At 43.9% G+C, this 23,580-nt stretch overlaps 1 protein-coding gene across 1 annotated transcript in view; it reads right to left on the reverse strand.

Moving 5' to 3' along the window:
* SLC2A12 (solute carrier family 2 member 12) overlaps positions 1–11,006 on the reverse strand; it is a 32,452-nt gene extending 21,446 nt beyond the window's left edge. Inside the window, exons 1-2 of the mRNA XM_075498780.1 lie at positions 10,699–11,006; positions 1,607–2,929 (exon numbers count right to left, since the gene is read on the reverse strand). Coding sequence (XP_075354895.1) covers positions 1,607–2,929; positions 10,699–10,831 — 1,456 coding nt within the window. The 5' untranslated portion in view covers positions 10,832–11,006. The remainder of the gene's footprint in view (positions 1–1,606; positions 2,930–10,698) is intronic.
* Between the last annotated feature and the right edge of the window lie 12,574 nt (positions 11,007–23,580).

Below are 23,580 nucleotides of genomic sequence, written 5' to 3' on the forward strand. Positions count from 1 at the left end.
AGGCATGGAAATGTCTTGACAGTACTTATCTGCAATTTGAAATACCTGTGTCTCTCCTAGTCCTGGCCTTCACTGGCTATGCAAATGAATCTGTCAGTTTAAATTGCCTCACCGTGGCTTTATCATGCATGATTTCAACATGCTGGACCTGAGACTGTGCCTGTTCGTTCCCATTTGCTGTTTGAGAGCATTTGTGCTCTCAGTCAAGAAAACAAGTCAGAAAACAAGCGCGGACCCCAAAGACTTCTCAGATTAGCCTGGCAAACACACCTCAGTTTCTGTAGCTCTCAAGGAAGTAGAGGTTGTTATCATTATCTTCACATTGGGCCAACTCAAATGAGCAGGAACCCATTTACAGCCAGGTCAACAGGAAAGCAGCTTTCAACAGGAGGCCAAGACTGAACATGTGCCCCTGCCTTGAGGGTCATTAAATGTGTGTTTGAAACACCCAAGGAAAAGCTCAAGTAACATTTTTTTTTCAGGGCTGCACCCCTGGTTTTGAACCTATGTCATTGAAAGCAGAATCCAGCCCCAAGATGGTCTGCAAGGGAGGGAATAATGCTGCAATAACACAGGCAAGCTCGCTGCCCTGGCAATGAATGCTTATCTCACGCTGCTCTCCCAGTGAGTAATGTTTAAAATAAATAAATACTGCAGGGGAGTTGCTGTTAGTGCAATTGTTGGGTTGTATTCTTGTGGCAAGGTTTTTATCATAATAGTGCAGCAGAAGTACAGTGTGTTTTCAAGGCAAGTTTGAGCCAGGGCACAAAAGCACATAAAGTCTGTTAATAAATAATGGACTCTGCGCATGTGGGTTTCGCAGTGTGGCTTAAAAAACCAACCCCTTCAAAGTACAATAATGTGCAAGTGCTATTGAAACAAAACAAAACAAAACAAAATGGGGACATTTAATTGCTAGTCACGGGGAATGGCAGATGTTCTCCTCTGGAGAGAGTGGGAACCACGCAAGTGTGATGGCAGCTGCAGCAGTACCTCGGTTGTACAGTGACGCGCCTTCTTCCACTTGTGCTGTTCAGCACAGGCAGCGGCGATGATACTACAGTTTGCTCAAGCACTATGATACCTTGAATGTCTTTCCTGTGTCTGAAGACTATTATGTAGTCAGGAGGCCAGATCCTCAGCAGGACTCAGGCATGCTGGCATTTCATGGATTTGGTGGTGTCATACCGTACAGAGGTCTAGAGCTTATCATTATCTTGGGTTTATGGGTTAGCAGCAGCAAATGCCTACATCTTAACCTTCCCAATGTAAGGACACAATAAACTAGGAAGAGGAAAGATAGCCAGGGGCCCCATAATTTTGCTGTACAAAGCTCACAGCAGTTCTTAACTTCACTGAAGAGGAGCAGCTAATTTCACTGAATTGAAGGGAGATTAGGCCATTGACCTTAATGGGTAGGCCCTCTTCCTAAAAAGTACACCCCAAGCCTACCAGCACAGTCTGTGACAATACCAGTGCATATTAGCAGAAAACACTGCTTTGCCCAACTTGGGAACCGCCCGATGCCAAGCTGGGCACGTCATCCCAGAACTTAATCTACTTGTAAGTAAATCATTACAAAGAATTAGAAAAATGAAACACTTACTTGGTCCGAGACCTATGGAAAATGCAGCAACATAAACAAGCAGGCTGGCCAGTGAGAGCCATTTCAGGACAACAGGAACCTCCCCACTTTCCATGTGAGACCCTGTTGTGCTTTTGTCTCCTGACAGGGCAGTCCTGTTCAGTTCTCTCATCCTGGCAACATCTGGGCTTCTCTGCGCATCAAATGACAATCTTTCTGGTGAAGCCATGCTAGAAAAGAGGTCCTTGAGACTCCCATTGGTGACACCAGTGAGGTTTCCTGGTGTTTGGAGAAAGACGTCCTCTGGAAATTGGCTTCTACAGACATTGGTGAAATTCACATGTATGTTACGGTTCACTAAGCCCATAGTGACCAACGATACTGCCATAACAGAAGAGCCAATACACAGGAAAGTTTTACTTCCAACTTGATCCACAAAAACCGTGGCTGGGACTGTGCTGACCACTTTAACCACTCCAACTCCAGTAGAAGCCAAGCTGGCAGCTTCGTTGCTCTGGAACCCAACTGACTTCAAAACAGTCGATGCGTAAAATAAAATGTTGGGTTGCCCAGTTGTTTGCACAAAAAAGACTAGAGTGAGTCCTACCAACATTCGGGCCCTCATGTTGTTTTTTGAACGAAACAGGTCCAAGAAACTATATTGATGTTCATCTTTCAGGGAAGACTTGATCACAGTAAGTTCTTTAGCAGCATCTGACGTTTCCCGTAGCCTCTCCAGTACTTTTCTTGCAGCTTCATCATTATTTTTCATTACAAGAAACCGAGGACTTGGAGGAAGGAAATACATGGCAATAGCCTGCAAAGCACCTAATGGAATCACAAGGCCAAACATGTACTTCCAGCCATGAGATACGCTGGCAAATGCATAATTTGAAATATAGGCAAAGAGAATGCCTATCACAATCATGAGTTCATTTAATGATACGAGGAGGCCTCTTCTGTGCTGTGGGGCGATCTCAGCGATATACACACACGTTGCAATTGATGATAATGATATGGAAATACCTATGGCAATCCGTCCCACAATAAGTATCACATATGATTCATAGGGCATTAAAATCAGACTCCCCAACGCAAGTAACGAAGATGCAATTATAATAGCGAGTCTCCTTCCAAATCGGTCTATCAGGAATCCACCAGTAAGGGATGCAAATAAGGCCCCAAAAAGCAGGGAACTTACAACAATTTCCTGCTCCTTGCAAGAGAGTGCTAGTATGCTGCTCATCTGAAGAAGAGCTCCAGAGATAAGGCCCAACTCATAACCCATCAGAAGTCCACTTACGGCAGCAACGGCAGAAGATAGAAAAGTAAATGTTCCACAGCCTGAAATAAGAGAAAAAACACAAAAACTTGAAAGTGTGACTTCTGCAACATTCTGACAACTAATAATAACTTTATTTGATATTCTAGTCCAAAAAATCTTTTTGTAACTTTTAGGCAAAGCAGTTACGTGCATACAAACCCAGCAGCAGTGGTGACATAAAAGGCTCTTTTTGAAAAGAAAAAAACAATTTTTAATTCATATAAAACCCTCTTTAATTTTAATGCTTTTGGGTTCCCTATCTTCCTGATCAGAAGTCAATAAGGTTTTGACCAGGCCCTAAATAATTAAACCTTCTGCCTCAGAATATCATTGCAAAAGGCAGCATTGACGATACAACCTTTTGGTAGGAAAGCAATTTTTGCCTTGAGATGCTCTCAGTGTTTTTCCTGTACTGAACTGAGGAAGTCTTGTCCACCCAACTAGTGTACCATGGGCAAGGCAATTTCCCAGCCAAAGTGCTTCAACCTTAACTTGAATAAGTAATAAGTTAAGTTTTCCCTCTCCACTTACTAATTCCTTTGCTTCATCTGAGGATGCCATGAAGGCTGCTGGTACCAGTGTTTTTATTTTGCCAGATGGAAACTTATCCTGAGCACCAGGCTGATCCAGATAGCTGGGATATTCTAGGGAAACCAATCTTTGAGGTACAAATTCATGAACTTTCTGAACTTTGCTCACCACTGATCTCAGATTCTTTGGAATATCAGCATCAAATATTTCGCATAGTTTATGACAGCCACAATGTCAAGAATAAAAAACAGATGGTGAAAACATAAACCAAATGGAGATTATATGCCTTTGAATGTCCACTTTAAAACAAACGCATTTTATACAACTGCAATTCATTGTTTATTGTTACAAGATAGATTTGACTGATCATATTCTACTAACTGTGAAGCCTTTTGCACCCTAACCCTTGAGGAATATATCACTTTGTTATTGTTGGTCTTGTTCTTTCTCCTAGCACGATTTTCCCCTCGTCATGATGTTGGCTGCCACATCACTAGAAAAAGAGTAAATTGACTTCTGATTTTCCGGTTAGTTGGAGAGATAGGATGTGTCTGAGGAGAGGTAGCTTTTGCAGTGTAACAGAGTCCATATTTCAGTTAATTCTCCTGGAACAAGTACTTTCCAGCTTGGCTGGAAAGTGGTATATGGTCTAATTGAAAATGATACATGGACTTTGTTTATTTTTAGCTTATTTTTCTAAGGCATTAAAGGTCTTTGATCATGCTGACTGCCTGGAGTTCCTTGCCAATAACTTTTGAGCACATTGGCAAGGATCAGTCCCATTTGACAGAGGATATTATATTTCTAAAGCAAATCGTGAAACGAGAGGAGGAGGGCAGCCCTAGCACTACGTCTGCACTACTAAAATAAACAGCGGCAGAGCCCAGGCCCGGATGCTAGCATGTGGCCACGTATCCGACTAAATTGCTGGCATGGTCCCTGGCATGGTTGTGCCCCAAGCCACCTCGCGCTCTCCCAACAATTCCCAGAGGCAATTTGGCTCACGGCGTGAGCCCACCATCACGCCCTGCAGCCACTCCACAGGAGACTGGGTTATTTTGGAGGGTAGCAGAGTATAACTGTGTGAATATACGCTGTGCTTCCAGGCTCAGGGGAGATTTGTAAGCCCGTTAAGTCTATTAAGATAAGTATCGCCTATTAGCTCTCCCACCTGGCTCTTGGTTGGCTCCCTTTGAGCCAAGCAGAAGCCAAGCGGCAGCCGCCCCGAGCTACTGGGTGCACCCAGCACGCCTCAGCCCACTCTGCCTCTGGGCTCGCGTGGCTGGCAAACCAGAGATAGACAGGAGGCAGGAGAAAAACGCATGGTTTTGTTATGATGGGCCGTAAGGGCATGGGGGAAATGGGAGTATTGTGAGAAGTCTTTCAGAAGGTGGGAGTGGATGGTAGATTCATTGTGATGGAGGTGGGACAGCTTGACGAAAATGTTGGAAACAAATTTGCAAAATGCTCCAGTGATGGAACAATCTTTTTTTATAGTGTTGTTGTCCATGTCTGTATTACGTCTAAAGCTTTTTCTTCCTTTATGCCTGCAGTATCCGAGATCATTGCACTTATTTTAAACGGAGGATAGTGCATGAGTTAGGGCAAGATCCTGCTGTACTTCTTTCACACACTGAACAGCACTTCAGTGGAAGTATTACTGACTCCAGTTAAGCTGCTTTGTGCTATATGTGCTCCATCCTCCAATGCATGCGTGCATGCAATATACATTTTATCATTGCAAAACCTAACTTCTCCCTCCCCTTTATACTTTTGACTTGCCTGCTTGCTATATATTACTAGATCTGGAAAATACACCCTTCCAACGAATCCTGGCTGGAAATCAGGGCTGGTAACCACACAGTGTTGTGCTGAATGAATGAGCTTGGGTATCAGAAACTACACTGCTAATTTGATCACAGTGCTCTGCCCAAGCTACTGCTCAGTGCTGATATTTGTGCTTTCTTGGATATCTCTGTGTTTTACGTCAGTGAGCCATGTAGATTTAACCTAAGATTTTGCTTTAATTTATATATTATGAAGCCAAAAGAGACCATTGTGGTCATCCAGTCTGACACTCATGAACAGCACAACATAATCCTTCAGACACGTTTAAATGACATTTCATTTGAACTAGGCCATTTAAAATAGTCAGCTTTGATTTAAAAAATGCTAGTGGTTGAAAGCCAATGACTTTAAGTCATAAGTTGTCCCAATGGTTAATTGCTTTCACTGTAAATTATCTGTAAATTACTTCTAGACTTAATTTCTGCAACTTTACCTTCCAGCCATCACATCCCATTCTCCATTTGCCTGCTGTGTTCACCAAGTACAAAATTATAGCTTGTCATCAAGTCATCCCACGGACTTCTCCTTGATAAGCTACTTAGCCTGTGAGGCTTTACAAGTTTACCAGTCCCTTAAGTATTCAAAGCCCTGTTCTCTGAACTCTATCCAGATTATCAACTTCTTCAATAAATTGTGAGCCGAACCCAGTGCTCCTGCAGTGATTGCACAGTGCCAGATAGGAACTTGCATAATTGTCCCACTCCTGGTGGACATTTCCCTCTCTACTCATCTAAGGACTGTCACAGCCATGGACAGGAGCTCAACTTCTGCTGGTTGTTCTCCAGGACAACCAACTTCTTTTCTGGGTTCTTTCCAAGGCACTGCCTTTCCTTTAAATATGGCCTGCCTTCTTGCATCCTAGCTAGGAATGCAAATCACTTTAAGTTTGTCTGCATTAAAACACACAGGATGGGTTCCACTTACCTAACTGTGAGAGATCTACAGCATCTCTAGATTTCTTCTGTAACCACTTGCGAAAAATAGGCACTTCTAGAGGTCTGAAGTAGGTCAGGTGCCTATTTCTCTCCATTGCCTATAAAAGGAATCTGTGCAGCTTGCTCAGATGCAGATGTCTAAAGTTAGCAGAGAGGAACCCCAGACAGCACATTCACTCGCAGTCAGCAGGCCAAGCCATCCGAATTGCATTCAGCCAGTGATATATCCTATTTATTAATCACCCATCACCTTTATCACCCACAAATAATCCGTTATTCTCTTCTTCCAGGCAATTGAGAAAAAATGTTAAGTAACAGAGGGACCAAAACTAAGTTTAAGGCTCTCCAGCAGAAACACAGCAGCGTGGGCAGTGTCTCCTATTGATACTTTGAGGTCTGTGTCCTGCACGGCTTTTAATTCTTTAAATGTGCGACTGTCAGTTTTGTGTGGTTCCAGTTTCTGATTCAAAATGACAGTGCCAAGTCAAATATCTTGATGGAGTCCACCAGCAGCACTGTTCTTTACAATCCAGACTGTGCTCTCCTCAGCCTGTGGTCCTCAGATCAGAGCAACCAAAGCAATTATTTATTTTTAATCCGAGAGGCTGTACAAGCTGGCTGTGGAGCTTGGACACCTGGGAAGTTGCTAGGGAAGCACTCAAGCCCATATATTTCTTGCTTCTCCAAGTACAGCAGCTTGACCAATGTCTTAATGTTTCTTTGGTTTGTTTTTACTGGGTCAACTGGTATCCTTGTTCATGTGCCCAGTGACACACGCCCACAGTTGTATAGAAGTAGCAGAGGGCTGTAACTAAAGCAGACCCCTGAATGAAAAGCAGATTCTGATGTGATGCAGAGGGAGACACATTGTCTTTCTGCATTAGCAGCAGCAAACTCAGCAGTTAACTCAGTGTCCCTTGTCCCTCACAGGCACTATTCTGCTGAGAAACACCCTCGTGTCACTATGAGGTTTTGTTGTAGCTGGTGTACCTAAGGCTTGCCTGCTCGGAACTGCCTGCTGAGTTAAACCCTGAAACCTCTGCCTGGTTTTCCTCCATGGTCTTCCTCCAGACAAAATTCCCTCTGACTTCAGCATATGTTTTGCTTTAACATTTCCAGATAAAGCATGTTGCAGTAGTTGTGCTCACAACCCTTTTAAGTGTCACTTTTAATGATGTTGCTGGCAGTTCTCAGGCATTCCTTTTTTTAAAAAAAGCTTCTTAAAATGTATATTCCTCTTATTTTTATGAGATGCTTGCAAAATACATGGCAGTGTGCAGTCCAGGGGAATAAAATATTTTAATGATGGCTTCCAGAGAAATTTCTCCTCCTGCCTGCAACAAACACGATGGCTAACCAGTGTGTGGCTGGTATGTGACAAGTGATTGGAAAGACTATTCTCTAGTTTCTCTGTGAAAACAAAATAGTTTCTTGCAACTGTTACTCAGGTCAAAAGCAGCACTACTTGGCAAACAAAGTTATCTTTAAGAACATTTGCTGGAAATGTTTATGCTCGGTTCCTGATGAGGAGACCAAGCGCAGTCGTAGTATAGCACAGTACTGCTGATGAGACTGGATGGGGCCAAGTAGTAAGGGTGTGCCCCTTTATTTATTTTCAAGCACCTATTTGGGAAAATACAGTCCTTCCAAAGGCGAAATGTTTGGTCTGTGCATGTATTTCATGGGCATTATGGATAAATGATCTGTGCCAGGGAAGAACTGCAAGCAGGCTGACCTGGGAAACACCACTCTTTCCCTGCTTCATGTGCAGGAGAGCTATGGGAAAGGTGCCTGGGAGCCCTTTCCAGCTCACCTTGGCAATACCACACTCCACATTAGTCCAGATACTGAGATTTTTGTGACGTAGGTTTTCTTTCCTTTCTCCCTAGAGAACATGCAGTGTGCGTACAGAAAACCAGTGGGATGGATTGGAGGGGCAGATTACTTCTTTATGTGACCTGTGCAAATACATCTGTTTTGATAGGAGGGGACTCTACAGTCTCTTCCAACATGGTGCTTTCTTCTGTTGACTTTGATTTAATCTGAGGCAAGAAATGTCTCAACTTGGGAGGGAAGGAAAGTATTTTACTGGAAGGTCAAATATATGTTCTTTAAATCCTTGGGGATTCTTGGATCTATTTAGACATTTGGAAGGTGAAATCAAGCTCTGTCAACCCTTGGTTAATAAGCACAGGTTAGAAAATCATGATGAGTTCAGTGCATTGCATAGATATGAATCCACAGCATGGAATCTCCCTTTTTCAATAGAACAAGGTATCTACTTTTAGCCATGATAAATCTTAAAACTACAGCATCTGTATCTGAAAATTTTAAGCTATCTTTAACAACATATTTCTTCTCCATCTGAGTGCTGTTTGACATACAAAAAGTTTGCCTCTACAGGGAAATAGTGTTTATAATTCCCCGAATTGTTTTTAGAGGAGCATTTTGGTAAAGTGTATAGCATGGGAATCACATGGTTTTGTAGGATAAATATTTAATGGCATGTGTTGGGAATTGCTGCATAATTAAATCATGGTTTTGCTTCTCGTAAAAAGGTGATTATCCCATTTTTATGCCATCATGATCTTTGCTGCACTGTCACAGTCATCTTCTCTGTCTCATCCATTTGTCTGGTGTAAAGAGGTATATGTTACCCTGTTGATCTATTCTAATGACTGAGGTTTCTTTAGATCCACTAGCTGCTCAATGTGTGCATTTCTCCTATTAGTTAGGTTACATCTGATCTAACTGTCCACCTAGAAGTCTGGCATGGGATCTAAAACGGTGACCCTACAAGACCCTATGGGATAAAACAAAAGGGTGACTTTGGGACAAAGTTATGTTGCAAGTAGAGCTGGAAAATCTCAGAAAATATTAAATTTACCCAAAAATAGTACCAGGGCCATGTGGGATCATGACCATTTGACAAATGTGACTCCTCCCGCCCAAGCGTGAAAGGCAAAACCAAAACAAGTATTTTGTAAATTGAACTAAAAAAGAAGGCAGAAGGAAGCTAACATATCACACATTTTCACACGTCTAAATTCCTGCGGTGGTGGGAAGCATTGTATACTTTGTACAGCATAAGCCCCATAAAATGTACTGCGTGAATAATGTTCGCATTTCATGAACAAAAGCCCTCTGGCACTGATGGAAAGACAGGGAACGCAGGTCCTCGACAGACCCACCCTGGCCATCTCTCCATCTCTCTTAGTGCTCTGCCGTGTATTTTCATTATGTCAACAGGCAGCCTGGCCCTTCATTATATTAAATGGGATTTGGGTTTTGTTTTGTTTTTTTTTTCTAGTAAGAATCAACAAGTTCTTTTAATTCCTAGCTAGGTAATTATAAATTCCTCAGGTTACTGCTTTAATTTCTGAGGGTAAGGCCAAGTGTGTAATTTGCATGTACTCTTCTAACCGTAGCCCTTGTGCTGCAGTAACTTTGCTGTCTGTTTATTGTAACTGCTGTGCTTCCCTTTGCTAACGCTACCCTATAGCCATCTGCATTGCCCCCCCCATACCCTAAGGTAATGCTGAATATGTCTGCACGCGGACTGGCTTTCTGTTCTTGATTAACCTCTGCTTCCTCTGCTTCCAGGTATCAGCAGATGTTGCTGGACTGATCGCTATTACACTCCAACAAATAAATTCTGCCTGTGGTATCTGAACGTACATGGGTTAGTCAGTTCATTCGTTTTTAAGTGAACAAAACCTGCTCAGGAGGTAGTAATTTCTGGCTTACAGTCCTGCTTTCTTGCTTGGGTAAAGCTGTCTTGTGGGCGAGAAATGTCACGATTGTGGGTCATTTTCCCCTTGATCTTATCATCAGTGAAAGAGACTCAAGGTGCAAAACCATGCTGTAGCTTAGAAAAACTGGCCAGGTAGGACAGCAAAGGTGAGGAGCTATGAAATTCGGCTTCAGCACTCAAATATCTTCGCATAAGAAATGATACAGTTGATTTTTCAGGGTGTCAGCACAGAAACCCTGTTTCTTCATGAAATGCTAGGGGAGAACAGAGAGGAGGGAGCCCCCATCGCCCCACCCCGTACTTTCCCCGCAGGAGCAGGTGCAATGCTTGCCTGCCCTCCCTCCACCTCGCGGAAAAGGGCTGGATCGCTCCCGAGCACGCAAGGACCGGAGCACCGTTGTTATCTTAGACGGCAGCGGGTTCTCCCATTTTTCGGGTGACTGATCCTCATAAAGGAAGGGATTTACACAACAGACAGCACACGCACGAACAGGAGGAGCGAGGCCTTTTGGGAGAAGTATCACATAAACCTTCATTCAAAATTCAAGCCGGCATTGCCCTTCCTTACTCACGTTTTCCCCTCTCGCACTTCTAGAAATCGAGTCAGCGTGCCCCGAGAGTCCCTTGGCTTTGCGGGGCTGTTTTCCCCCAGCCCCGAGCATTAGCTACGCGGGCTCGCTGCTGCTGGCTAGCAGCTGGCACCCAGCTCCTGCCGCTTTACCTGCTGCAGCCGGGAGCTTGCGGAGGTGGCGGCGGCTGCTGCGGCGGCTGCCCCGGCTGCTCTCCTCATCCTCCCCTGCTCTCATCGTCTGGCTCTGCTGGCCGAGGTCCTCCGTGCTCTGCCCAGGTGCCATGGCCACCCTCCTTGCACCTTGGGGCAGGAGCACTTCACAGGGCAGGGGTCCTTCCCCAGCCGGCGAGGAAAGCGCAGGTTATTTTCCTCATGGCAACAAGTTGCTGAAGCTGGCTGAAACCAAATGCAAACCACAAAGTGGTTTGTGAACAACTTTGTTGCTATTTCAGAAGGCTTTGCCCTTTGCAGTGACACAGGCTGTTGCTATTCTTGGGAGCCTATTGCAGGCGAGGGGAGGGCCGTCTGTCGGAAGTATTGCTTTTGCCTTTTAACAAATAGTTGGAGACATCAGACGTCCACGCACAGCTCAATGCACATTCCTTACCTATTAGCTTAAAGGGTCTCTCTCTCTCTTTCCCTCCTCTCTCTCGTGTCCGTACGCCCAGGTTTTTAACAGAGAAGGCGCATGGAAGGGGAGGATTTGAAGTGTTTGCTGTGTCAGCTAAAGTTGGGCACCGAGCACACACACGCGGCGTCGCTTCGTTCATGTGAATTGTGAGCAAGTTGTGGTGAGAAACAGCAGAGAGGAAAAAAGCCATGGCAGCCCTTTGCAGTCTGCGACAGTAGGAGTCAGGATTTTTCACAGCATAGATGCACGTGCTATTTTACCAGCAAATGGAAGGGAAGCCACTCTCTCTCCCCTGACAATTATTTGTGGGAAAACTCAGTCTGTCTCAGTTATATTGAGTCAAAGGCTTGATTTCTTAGAGCTGCTAGGAGTCACTCCATCCCTGCTAGCTTCAGTGGAAGCAGTGGCCAGAGGCTGGACCGCGGCGGCAGGGGAGGCTCCAGCGGGTGCAGGCGAGCTGCCTACAGGGGCTGCTTGCCCCGTCCTGGTCCTGGTCCTGGTCCTGGTCCTGGTCCTGGTCCTGGTCCTGGTGTGGGAGCCTCCGAGTGCTCTCAGCAGACCCGCTAGCCTCAGTGAGGCGAGTTGTCCAAGCTATCCCCAGTGGGAATTGCTAATTGTGTAATTTGGCAGTGCTGCAGGCTTCTTGTTTGTGCTCTTTTTCTCTTTCATTACTTGCTGTTTTGTCTTGGTTGTTTTTGTTTTAATGCACTAATGCCTGCAGATAGCGTGGGACGGGAGGCAGAGGTGGAAAGTTGGTAGCTTTTGCAATATTTCCAGGAAGGAGAATTCCTAAACATTTTTTCCTTAAGTAGAGCAGGCATGATACACCCTTTATCGGTCTTTGCTTAACAGGAAAATTTTACGAAAGACACTGTAACTGCCCTGTCTGACAGCTGCATCACTGTCAGCGTCAGAAGCTGGAGTGTCAGGGATGCCATGGGGGCACTGGTTCCAGTGGGGAGCTTGGTTTTGGCAATGCCTTTGGTGTTGAGGTAAATGAGTCAACCTAATTCTGCTCTCATGTAGAACATATTTTCCATGTAAAATGTCCACCTGTCAGGCGATACGTGACGCTATCAGCGCTGTTAACAGTTTCTTGCCACATCCAGAAAGGTGTTGTTTCCTCATGGGTATATGCAAAAAGTAATGTCAACTTTTAAAGATATTATTCTGATGTTTCAGGAAAAAATGAGAGTCTGTTTAGGCTGGGGAAGGGGAGGAAATCTTTTCAAAGATTAAACTCAGCCATGACAAGATTCCTCTGTTATAATGTGGTGTATAACCGACCTCCTTTAGCAGCCCACACCATATAACCCACGGCTCTGCTCAAGCGCCGGCTCTCTGGAAACTCAGCTAACTCCATAGATACACACTTGTTCCCACCTCCCAAATGCCTTTATATGCAATGGTCCTGGAGAAGTCGGAGAACTGCCGAGACACCCGCGGCAGCTCGCCAGGAAGCAAAGCCATCCTCCCGGATGTGTGGCCCGGGAGGATGCTCTGGGGTTGCCTCCTCCTGCCCAGAGATGCTGCCTGGGGAGGGCTGGCCCCGAGGCAGTGATCCCCACTGCCTGCTGAGGAACCGAAAGAAACAGAGCGTTCACCTCAGCATTCAGTTGAAGGGCAGGTTCAGCTTCACAGAGGATTGATGAGAGGCTCTCTGGGCTCCTGGCAAGGTCTGGCAGAAAGGGGGGGATGTTTTAAAGGGGGAATGCCCAGTGGGAAGTGAGGCATCCTGAACAGCCTGAACAGATGATGGGCTTCCCCCATCCCATGCTCCCTTTGCACCAGCATTATTCAGTATTCTCAATTTTTAAGTTTGTACATGTGGAGTGACAGAAGGGTTCATGCAGAAAATCTGTCCCATCCTTAGGTAATCAGGTATGCAAGAATTGACCACTTATTTTACTATTAGCTTTTGCCATCCAGCTGACAGGAGGCTGCTTAGCTGAAATAGGGACTGCTGTGTGAAATTGTCGAGACAAGCTTGCAGCACAGCATTGGTGGGACTGGAATTATCCATCGCTCCTTCTTGCATTTGTGAAGAACTTCTGCAGCCTGTCTTTGTCCCCTCGTTCCCCCAGTTCCACCCAAAACTGATTCTGCAAATCTCTATGAAGACATCCTGGGCAGGCATCTCCACTCCTGTCACACTTGTAGAGTGTCCTTCTTTAGCTGTGACCTGAATCGGACTCATCAGCTATAGGGTATTACTAATTTTGACAGAAGTGAGAGGTGTAATGCAACTGCAGCCCTTTCTGTTCAAGCCTTTCCCTCTAAACATAGTCCTTCGACTAAATATACTGATTATGTATAGCTGCTGGCACCTATATACTTTGGGAGAACTTAAAAGCTTGTCAGGAACTGCACCCTTCCCCTGAACAAGAAGCATACTACCCTCAGGAGTGAGTAATAAAAAGTAAAGGCTGCTTTTCACCAGGTTCCCAAATCTTGTGATGAACAGATTTTAAGTGATGAATGTTAACCGAATACACCAGTGAATTACATTCTTCTTTTTTTAATAGGAAAAAAAAAAAAGATATTTTAAACAAACAATGGGATTTCTTTTACCTGTGTTTAATCCTGGAGTTCAGTGCTATCTACATTCCCCTCAGAAGCCAGAACCCAGCCTGATTTTTAAATGCTTACCTACTTGTTTACTCAGAAATCCAGCAGACTAATCTCCTCCTGAAAATAAAGGCCAAATAACCCATTTTTCCTTCCTGGTTCTGCCTTTATTTCACAGTATCTATGCCAGCTGCAACACAGCAATGGCTTAACTTTGCCCCCTGTGGTAACCTCAGGAGGTATCTAGCTTTCATGCATGGTAAAGCAGCCAGTACACAACACAAACCGTAATGGCCAGACAAAAAATAAAGGAAGACGTTGTTATTCTGGGGACTTGTGTTTGGGCTACCCGGAGGGCAGTGCACCCTTGCCATGCTGAGCTGTGGGTCTGCAGAGGTACCAGGGAGCTTCTTGGGCTTTGACCTGCTCCCTAAGTTACACCCCATGCCAAAAGCACTGTATCAGTAAATATTTATGTTAATAAATATTTCTTTTAATTTAAGAAATATAATAAATATTTCTTTGCAGAGCGTCTTGGGGAAAAATTTCCCTGTAAGTAAAAATGTGAAATATTTTATCCTGAGATCTGCTGCTTGGCGTGGTATTGGTATGAGGGATGTTTTGCCGTGTCATCAGTAGCCAGCTGATAGTGAAAAGCTACAGCTCAGCAGGTGCGAGACTCTGTTTCCACAATGGTGGCTGAAAAGCTGAGGCATCGATGTTATTGGTGTGAATTGGCATTAGCTGGCGTCCCAGAAAAGGAAGGAACTGGAAAAAGGCTGGTTCCAGCCAAGGAAAGCAAACAGAGGGAGGGAAAGCAAACAGCCTGTGCTGGTTCTGCAGCCAAGGCGATCGTAAAGGGATCTGGTGCAACACAGCGACTGTGAAACGCTTGCTGGTGGCCACAGGCTGCTGGTCCCAGAGCCCCGTATCTGTTTCCCAGCAGAAGTAAACAGGCAAGCAAACAAGCAAACCTCCAGTACAACAGACAGGAACGGGATAAGGAGGGAAAAAAGGGCACGTGCTTCGCTACTTTTGAATTCTCTATTCTTTTCCTGTTACCGCCTTGCCTGGGTATGCTGTTAAAACAACGGCTTGGCTCGCGCCGTGTGCCTGAGAGGGAAGGGTGTCAGTCAGAGCAGGGGCAGGGGGGCTGCCGGAGGCTTTGCAGGGTGGGAAAGGATTGCACCTGCTCTGCCCCTCTCACTGCCGCCTGGGAAGGGAGTCCTGCTAAACCGGGGGGGAGAGACGTTCCAGGAAGCAAAAAAATCCCAGACACCAGGACAGGCAAACAACTTAATGACGCTCCGAAGAGTACAAGCCCCAGCTCCACAACTGCGCCGTTAGAGGCTGGGCAGAAGGTCACGCGCTTCAGGAGAAGAAGAGTGGAAAAGATAAAAAAAGCCAAAAGCAGCAGAGGATCAGGAGACAAGCCAGGCGTACGAGTGTAACACCGTCATGAGATTCCCCTGTCAGTTTTGTCCACGTGCAGCTGGCAAGAAATCATCTTTTCTGATGTTTTCTCAATTCCTTGCTTTCAAAACTGACCAAACAGCTTATAATTAGAGGCATGATTAGGCTAGAAAAAGAAGATAAGATAAAGTATTCACATTAAATTGCTGAATAGTCTGTCTGGAAAATCTGTGAGGCTGAGGTGGGCATTTCTTCTAAAATCTCTGGTCATGATTTGTATTTGTCTGCGTTTCCAGTGATCTAATAACTCGGATTTGGGACTGTGGAGAGACAGGAAAGTTGGTGTTAAGCCAATAGGAATGAATCAAGAGCTGAAGGGCTTTCTGAATCAGTATCTTTAGCTATTAGTGTTAAAGAAGGTTGTCTTATTTCCCCGTAGATTTTATGACTCTCGGAAAGAAGATAGTGGAACTCTCCCAATTCATTTATTCTAAAAAACTGAAATAAAGCTTTTCAGCAAAACTGTGGAGAGGATTTTCGTGACATATCAGCTGAAGTTATGTTGCCTACATCTGTGATCGCTGAGCTTTGCTCTCAGAACTAATAGTTCACTGTTTGCAAAAGAAGTTCATAAGATAGCCAGCACGGGACAACGTGAGGGAGACTGGGAGGACGAGAGAAGGAAAAATACATGGAAAGAAAAGAAAGAAACAGAGCAAAAACTCTGAAAAAAATGTACCTTTTATTCCAGAGAAAAACTACCAATCTAAAAAAGCACAAGTAACCTTTCCCATTAGTATTGACGCATTGACACCCACACACAAGGGGGAAAATGTGCCAAAACTCCAGTCACAGAGAAAAGAAAACTAGATGAAAAAGACAGAGAGAACTATTGCAAGAAAGTGCAATGATCCATCATTGAGAAACTGTGAATATAGGGAAGATAATTGTTATTACTGTTGTGCAGCAAATGAATTGCAATTCAGGAGTCAACTTTGCAAAGAAACTTTTTATAAATGTAAGATAAAGTTCAATATTTAATAATATTTTATATAATGCAATATTTAGGCTATGCCATTTGCATCATTTTGCAAATGAATAAGCTCTAAATACATCAATAAATGGATAATACTAAGTAAGTAAATAAATAATATAGTCTGATGTCATATAGCAAGTATATGACAACTGAGAACGCAAGTTGCTTCATTCTGAGTCCTGTGGTTTACTTACTAAGTTGTTCTCTTTGCATTTTGTTCTTACTCTTTGAGAGGCACTGATTTATACCAATGTATTTTTATCTGTCTTTAAAAAAGTCTTTTAGAAAAGTTCTTGCCCTCTTTTGATAGAACAAATAATAGATACAGTCCAGAGCTCATTGCACTTCACAACTCCCTCCAGGGCCTGAAAAACACCTGCTGACTCACTGCACAACTATTTATTCCTGCTGCTCTTCTGTTAGCATCTTCTTTAAAAGTACTCGTTAAAAGTCCAATGTGGCCAGGGTCAGCAACTTTAAGAGTTATGTTTTGGCAAAAACTTAAAATCAAATTGAAGTTAAGAATGGGAGGTTGGAAAGTACAATACAAAAAGAATTGAGCCCAGAATAACGCAATAAAACCTGAATTTTACTTCAGATTTTTACTTTCATGGCAATATATCCTTTCTATCAAATCAAAGGAAAGGTCTTCTAGCTTCTGGGTAACTTGAAGGGTCACTTGTAATAGTTACTGAATAACATGTCTGTGTTTTGCCATCGCACACTGTTCTTTCCTGTTTGCTTCAGATATTTCACACGTACCTTTTTTTACCAAACCATAGAAACAGCAGCCCCATACATTTGAAAGAATGTTGTCCATCTGAAGTACAATCAGTACAACCACAATCAGTGATAAGTGAAAGCCAGAAAGTTTCGTAAAAATGCCTGTACAAATTTTATCCAGTTCATTATCTTGTGGGAAATGGCAAAGCAGTTTCTCTACTCAGACTGAAATTTTTATGGGCTTGATTTCTTTCTTACCTGCTCCTCATATAATTTTCTGGAAGCAGTGGAGAAAATCCAGTATGAACCAGTAAGAGGTGTACCAGAGCTACATTTCAAATGTCTTTATTAGTATTCAGTAAACTGCTTTGTGTGATCGGAGTCATTTCAACCAGCTACTTCACTGGCAGAGCCTGAACTCGAGCCTGAACTCGGAGGAAGCATCTCAGAAGGATGGCGTGGGAGGAACAGCGAGCACACGGCCCTGGTTTCTCTCTTTGCTTGCACCATAAGTGCGCTGTCACCTACGTGGTGCGGCGCCTGCCGGTGCGCAGTCCCAGGGCAAGGGCTGGGCACAGAGCAGCCAGTTCGTAATGTCTCCCACTGCCTGAAATCAGGCGGTTTTTAGGAATTTCCAAACAAGGTGCCAAAAATGGAAGCCCTTTAGATCACTGCGCAGTGGAAAAAGGGTTTTGATCTTTCCTCATGTGATGAATTGTTAAAAACGTGTAAGCTGAAATTCCCTTGCCTGTTCCAATTAAGGAAAGGGATGTACATTGCTAAGAAAAATGTCAGCTGCTGAAATGTTTTTTTTGTTGTTGCTGGGAAACATTTTCTCCCGCACGGAATATGTCAGTCACACAGGAAATGCAGTCATTTTCATGGTTTTAATTATTGCCACTGAGAAAGTGTTTTGTTTTCTCCTGAAAATCTTGTTGTTGCAAAAATAAACAACTAAATGTCATTAATGCTGTGCTTCAACTTCTTGCTGTTTTTTGACCACAGCTGGCAACCTGAAGGGAGTTTTACATGCATTCATTAATACCAAATGTCTGGGTAAAGCTTTCCAAAGTCCATCACAATTTTCAAATGGTTGCAGGCAAGCAAGAAACAAAACCAGCCCCCAATGCACAGGTCATTTCGTGTTCACCCAGTGGGCGCGAAGAAATAAGCAGCATACAGTCCTGCGATGTGATGAAAGCTTCAAGTCATCCATTCCCCAGAATGCTCCTCACCTTGGTTTGTTAGCAGGTAGCGAAGATGGTCTTCAATGAACAGTATACTGTTCACTGAAGGTGAGGTGTCCAGGGGAAATTCAGTTTGAGACCATCATTCCCCTTCACAGCGGGAGATACTGAAAGCTCAGCAGATGGAGTCATGGGTCTGATACTACCCAGGACAACATACAAGGGGCCATTTGGAAGAAATGGAGGGTTTCTACCCCAGAATCCTTCCCTGCCTAGGACTCACCAAAATCCTGTCTTTTGAAATACAGGTAAGGAAAATAATACTCTGGCAGTGCTTCAACGGGGAGGTGCCAGCAAGGTTTCCTTTCCCCCCTGTGCCAGCCCCGTGGGCCAGGTATGTACTTTGCTGGCAGAGACCAGGGAGGAAACTGTTTGTTCACTTCCCACTTTAAAAAAAGAGATGTTTTCTCCCGGTCACTATGAGGAGGGAGCGAAGGCCATTTGGCCGCCAGCTCTCCGGCCCCTCACACCGTCTGACGTAGCTCCTGAAGGCAGGTTGTGCCTGTGTGGGCAGCAGCCGCTCTGTTATCCGACACAGATTGGTTGGGTGTGCGCCCATGTTGTCTCACAAGCGGAGTTTGTTACCCGGTGTGCAACATGCCATACGCACACAGAGCCGAGATACCAGTTTATTTCAAGTTTTGCTCGAGACCGGGTGCTAGGTGGTAGCTCCACAAAGGTAGCCCCCCTTCGTTCATGCAGGTAGGGTATTTATACAGTCTAGTTATACATATGCATAAGTAATTACTCAAAGCAGTCTTCTACTGGTCTACATTTTCTTGTCTTATTCGTAAAGCTACAGTACTACTGTAATATTCTATGCATGCCCAAAGGTGAGGGGTCTCTGCTTGGGCCAGGGTCTCCAGCTCAAGGGGTGTGACTTTAGTGTTATAATGAGGAGAGTTCGCGTAAGCGTGCTTCTTATCACATTTCTACTAATAGCTTCAGGTTGTTCCCAAAACATCTTAATTAGCTTACATATTTCTCCAGGATGTGTTTCACTCCCAAGGACAGTAATTTTGATGAGGCGTTCCACATTCCAGTCTGAATCCCCCTTATCAACTTTACGTAAGTCCCAGCCTTCCACCAGCTCCTGATTGACCACAATTCCCCCCTTTGAGACTATCTAAGAAGATATTTTTTAGATAAGTCTCACTTTCTTCTCAGGTTGTTTAGCTAATGCTAGGCAACATCTGCAGGTGCGTTGTAGTAACACATATAGACATACAAAGATGCTTAATCCAACCAGTATTATGCCCAACAACCTCTTTACCCACGGTCTCAAATCAGGGAACCAAGAGGTCAGCCATCTCCAGGTCTCTTCAAATCCTAAGGAAGTATCATCCTTTTGAATTTCCTGTAAAATTTTAGTTTGTTGCCAAATTTCATTTAGATCGGTCGAGATTTGTCCACTGTGGTCAACATAAACACAACCAGTGTTTAACATTGTACAGACTCCTCCTTGTGAAGTCAGGAGCATGTCTAAGGCCATTCTATTTTGTGTAGAAATATGATTAGGCAGAAGAGGGATATCATTCCCTCCATTTCTTTCACTCTCTATCTTAAAGAAGTCAGTATATTTACAAAGATATGTTAATAATATTATTGTTCCAAATATTATAAGAAAATACAGAAATAATTCCCTTTGAACACAATCTATATGGGCTATGGATTCTATCTGAGTCCAAGTGCAGTTCATTTAATTCTGAGTCAGCTTCAATTTCAGCAGTGCTCTTTCTCTCAATGTCCACTCTTCTGGAGGGGAGGTTTTCACTCGCGTGTAGTGAATCCAAGAATCTGTTCCTTTTACTTTAATAGCTGTGGGGGTAATCAGTAACACCAAATATGGTCCCTTCCAGCGTTCTTTCAAAGGTTCATCTTTCCAAGTTCAGACGTAGACTTGGTCTCCTGGTTGAGAGATATGCACTGGAGTGTCTAGTGGAACAGGTGTTCTCTCATTCAGGTACCTTGCCAGTCTTCCAGTTCTTTAGCTAGTACGTTATGGAACAAGGTAGGGCTGTTCTTAAATCCCTGGGGTAGCGTGGTCCAGCAGAGTTGGACTTTTCTTCCCGTGATTGGACTTTCCCATTCCAACGCGAACAATTTCTGACTTTCTTCTTCCAGAGGTATAAAAAAGAAAGCATCCTTCAAATCCAGTACTGTAAAACAAACATTATTTTCATGTATTGATGGTAACAGAGTGTATGGATTTGGAACTACCAGATGCACATCAACTGTAATCCGCTTAATTTCTCTTAAATCCTGTACCAACCGATACTCCTGTGTTCGGGGCTCCCTGACCGGCAAAATTGGAGTATTATATTCAGATTGGCATTCTCTTAATAGTCCATACTGAATAAAGTCATTTATCAACGGTTCCAAACCTATTCTGGCTTCCAACTTAATAGGATATTGTCTTTTTCTTACCAGTTGTGCTCCGGGTTTCAATTCAATTTTTTCTGGTACAGCATTTTTCACTTTTCCCAGTCTCTTGGTTGCCCATACTGTAGGTATCACAGCCTCCAGGACCTCCTCTGGGATGTTGATATTCTCCTGCTGCTTTGCAGTCAATAAACAAAATTGTGCTTTCCAGGCAGTTTCTTTTGGTAGATGTAACTGTATTGATCTATCAGAAAAGGTTATTTGTGCTCTTAATTTACAAAGTAAATCTTGCCCTAAAAGAGGAATGGGGCACTCTGGCTTATAGAGAAACTCATGAGATACCACTTTACCGCCAATCTTACATTCCATCAGTTTCAGAAATGGTTTCAAAGCTCGCTTTCCTGTGACCCCAGCAATAGGCATATATATATTACTTAAAGGTCCCTTACAGCTAGTCACTACAGAATGGGTGGCCCCCGTGTCTATCGGAAAATCTAGAATTTCATTCCCCAGCTGAACTGGAACCAGGGGGTCGGCTGGGGAAACTCCTCCTGACAGTATGCACACTGATTCAGTCCTAACAGATGGCTTGCAACTGGGATAGACCCACGGTTCCTACCCTGGCTCCTACCTCTGCCTCTGTCATTTCGTTGATAATATTCTCAACCCCTTCCTCTGCTTTTTGCCGAATTCCCTGCAATTGCTGCGGCCAGTAATGTAGCCTGCAGCTTCCTGTCCTTTAATTTTTCCTTTTGTTTCTCCCTTTTCTGTGTTTCGTTCCAATTATTATACACCTTATGAGCTATTTCTGTCAGTTGGGATATAGACATTCCTCCTGCTCCATCCGCCTTTTGTAGCTTTTTCCTTATATCCAGGGCAGATTGTCCGATAAACAACATATTAAACATTCTCTGATTAGTCTCTTCCTCTGGATTCAAGTCAGTCCACTTTCTAGCTGTTTCACACAATCTCTCATAGGATGCTGTGGGGCTATCATTATTTTCTTGTTTAATATCATACAATTTTACTAAATTTTTAGGTCTCGGAACCCCATGTTGTATCCCATATAAAACCAATTGTTGATATTGTTTAATCATAGCCCTTCCAACGCTGGTATTGGGATCCCATTCAGGATCATTTTTAGGCATGAACCTAGCAGGATCATCATTGGCATTCCACCTCTGATTTTCTTGTTCGGCTTTTTCCATTACCAATTGCCTTTCTTCTGGAGTAAAAAGAGTGCTTAACAGTATCTGCATGTCTCCCCACGTAGGGTTATGATTACATATAATTGCATCCCCTAACTGATACATTTTATCCGGGTTTTCCCGATAGGATCCAACTGATTGCTTCCAATTTAAAAGGTCTGAAGTAGTAAATGGTGCATGCACAGACACTGGTAAGCCTTCTACTCCAGTTGCCTGTCCGAGTGGTGCCTGTATCACAGGTACGAGCTCCAGTCCTCCTGGAGATTGGTGAAAAGTCCATCCAGGAGGACTGTTCCCCTACCCCATCAGACTCAGTTTCATTGTCCAACCCCTCTCGCTTAGTTCTTGGTACCAATAATCGAGCATCCTCTGGTTCCTCATTACCCCTGATACATCCTTTTCCAATATCACATGCAGAACAACATCTCTGTCTCTTTTCTAACTCGTTTTCTGCCAAAACATATATACCATCAGGATCATTATTTAACAGTTTACATTTCTTTCTGATTTCATTATTATTTTGCAATGTAAAGAAACAAATCAACCTACGGTACTTCATCCCATTTATCCATCCTTCTACAGAAAAGCATCCATTGCAACACAGTATTATGATTTAGAGTTCCATTTTCAGGCCATTTTTTCATCACCTAATTTGTATGTAGGCCACCACTGATTGCAATATTTACGGAGTTTTTCTTTAGTTAGGGGATCCCCTCCAAATTTTTGCCAGTTCTTCAGGATGCATCCTAAAGGAGTGTAGGAAGGTATCTCAGTAGAGGGATGTAAACCCATATTATTTCCTAGGAAAAACTTTGTTAACCAGGACTTCGTGTATTCAGCAACGAAAGTGTCTATGTACAGAAGTCTAAATAAGCTCCTGCTGCGGTCCTTTAGGGCCATCTTATGCAGAGCAATTTCAAAACAGAAACTGATACTGAAACAAAAACCAGAACGAGGGACGTCTCCCTCCGTTAAACAGATCGGTACTGAAAATATGCTACTGCCATGTATCTTTCCTGATGCATCTTAGACAGAGCCCAGAACAAAAACAGAACCAGATTTCCCACTCACCGAGATTTCCTTCTCTGCAGTCCCCTGAAGATACCTCGTTAAATTGGCGTGGCACCGCTGTGTCGCTTACCGCCCAACGGCAGAAGGGAGGCCGAAGGGAATCCCCGATCAACAGGTCAGAGCGTGCTGGAATCTGTTCGGACCACCGCTTCCCGTCAGGACAGCAAGACGATCTGGGCAAGGCCTTATGGCAGTCCCATCTGGGCTGTCTCACCAGAACGTTGTCTCACAAGCGGAGTTCGTTACCCGGTGTGCAACACCCCATACGCACACAGAGCCGAGATACCAGTTTATTTCAAGTTTTGCTCGAGACCGGGTGCTAGGTGGTAGCTCCACAAAGCTAGCCCCCCTTCGTTCATGCAGGTAGGGTATTTATACAGTCTAGTTATACATATGCATAAGTAATTACTCAAAGCAGTCTTCTATTAGTCTACATTTTCTTGTCTTATTCTTAAAGCTACAGTACTACTGTAATATTCTATGCATGCCCAAAGGTGAGGGGTCTCTGCTTGGGCCGGGGTCTCCAGCTCAAGGGGTGTGACTTTTAGTATTATGATGAGGAGAGTTCGCGTGAGGGTGCTTCTTATCACACTTCTACTAGTAGCTTCAGGTTGTTCCCATCTTAATTAGCTTACATATTTCTCCAGGATGTGTTTCACTCCCAAGGACAGTAATTTTGATGAGGCGTTCCACATTCCAGTCTGAATCCCCCTTATCAACTTTACGTAAGTCCCGGCCTTCCACCAGCTCCTG

The sequence above is a fragment of the Mycteria americana genome, chromosome 3 (assembly GCF_035582795.1).
Source record: "Mycteria americana isolate JAX WOST 10 ecotype Jacksonville Zoo and Gardens chromosome 3, USCA_MyAme_1.0, whole genome shotgun sequence".
Taxonomy (NCBI): Eukaryota; Metazoa; Chordata; class Aves; order Ciconiiformes; family Ciconiidae; genus Mycteria; species Mycteria americana.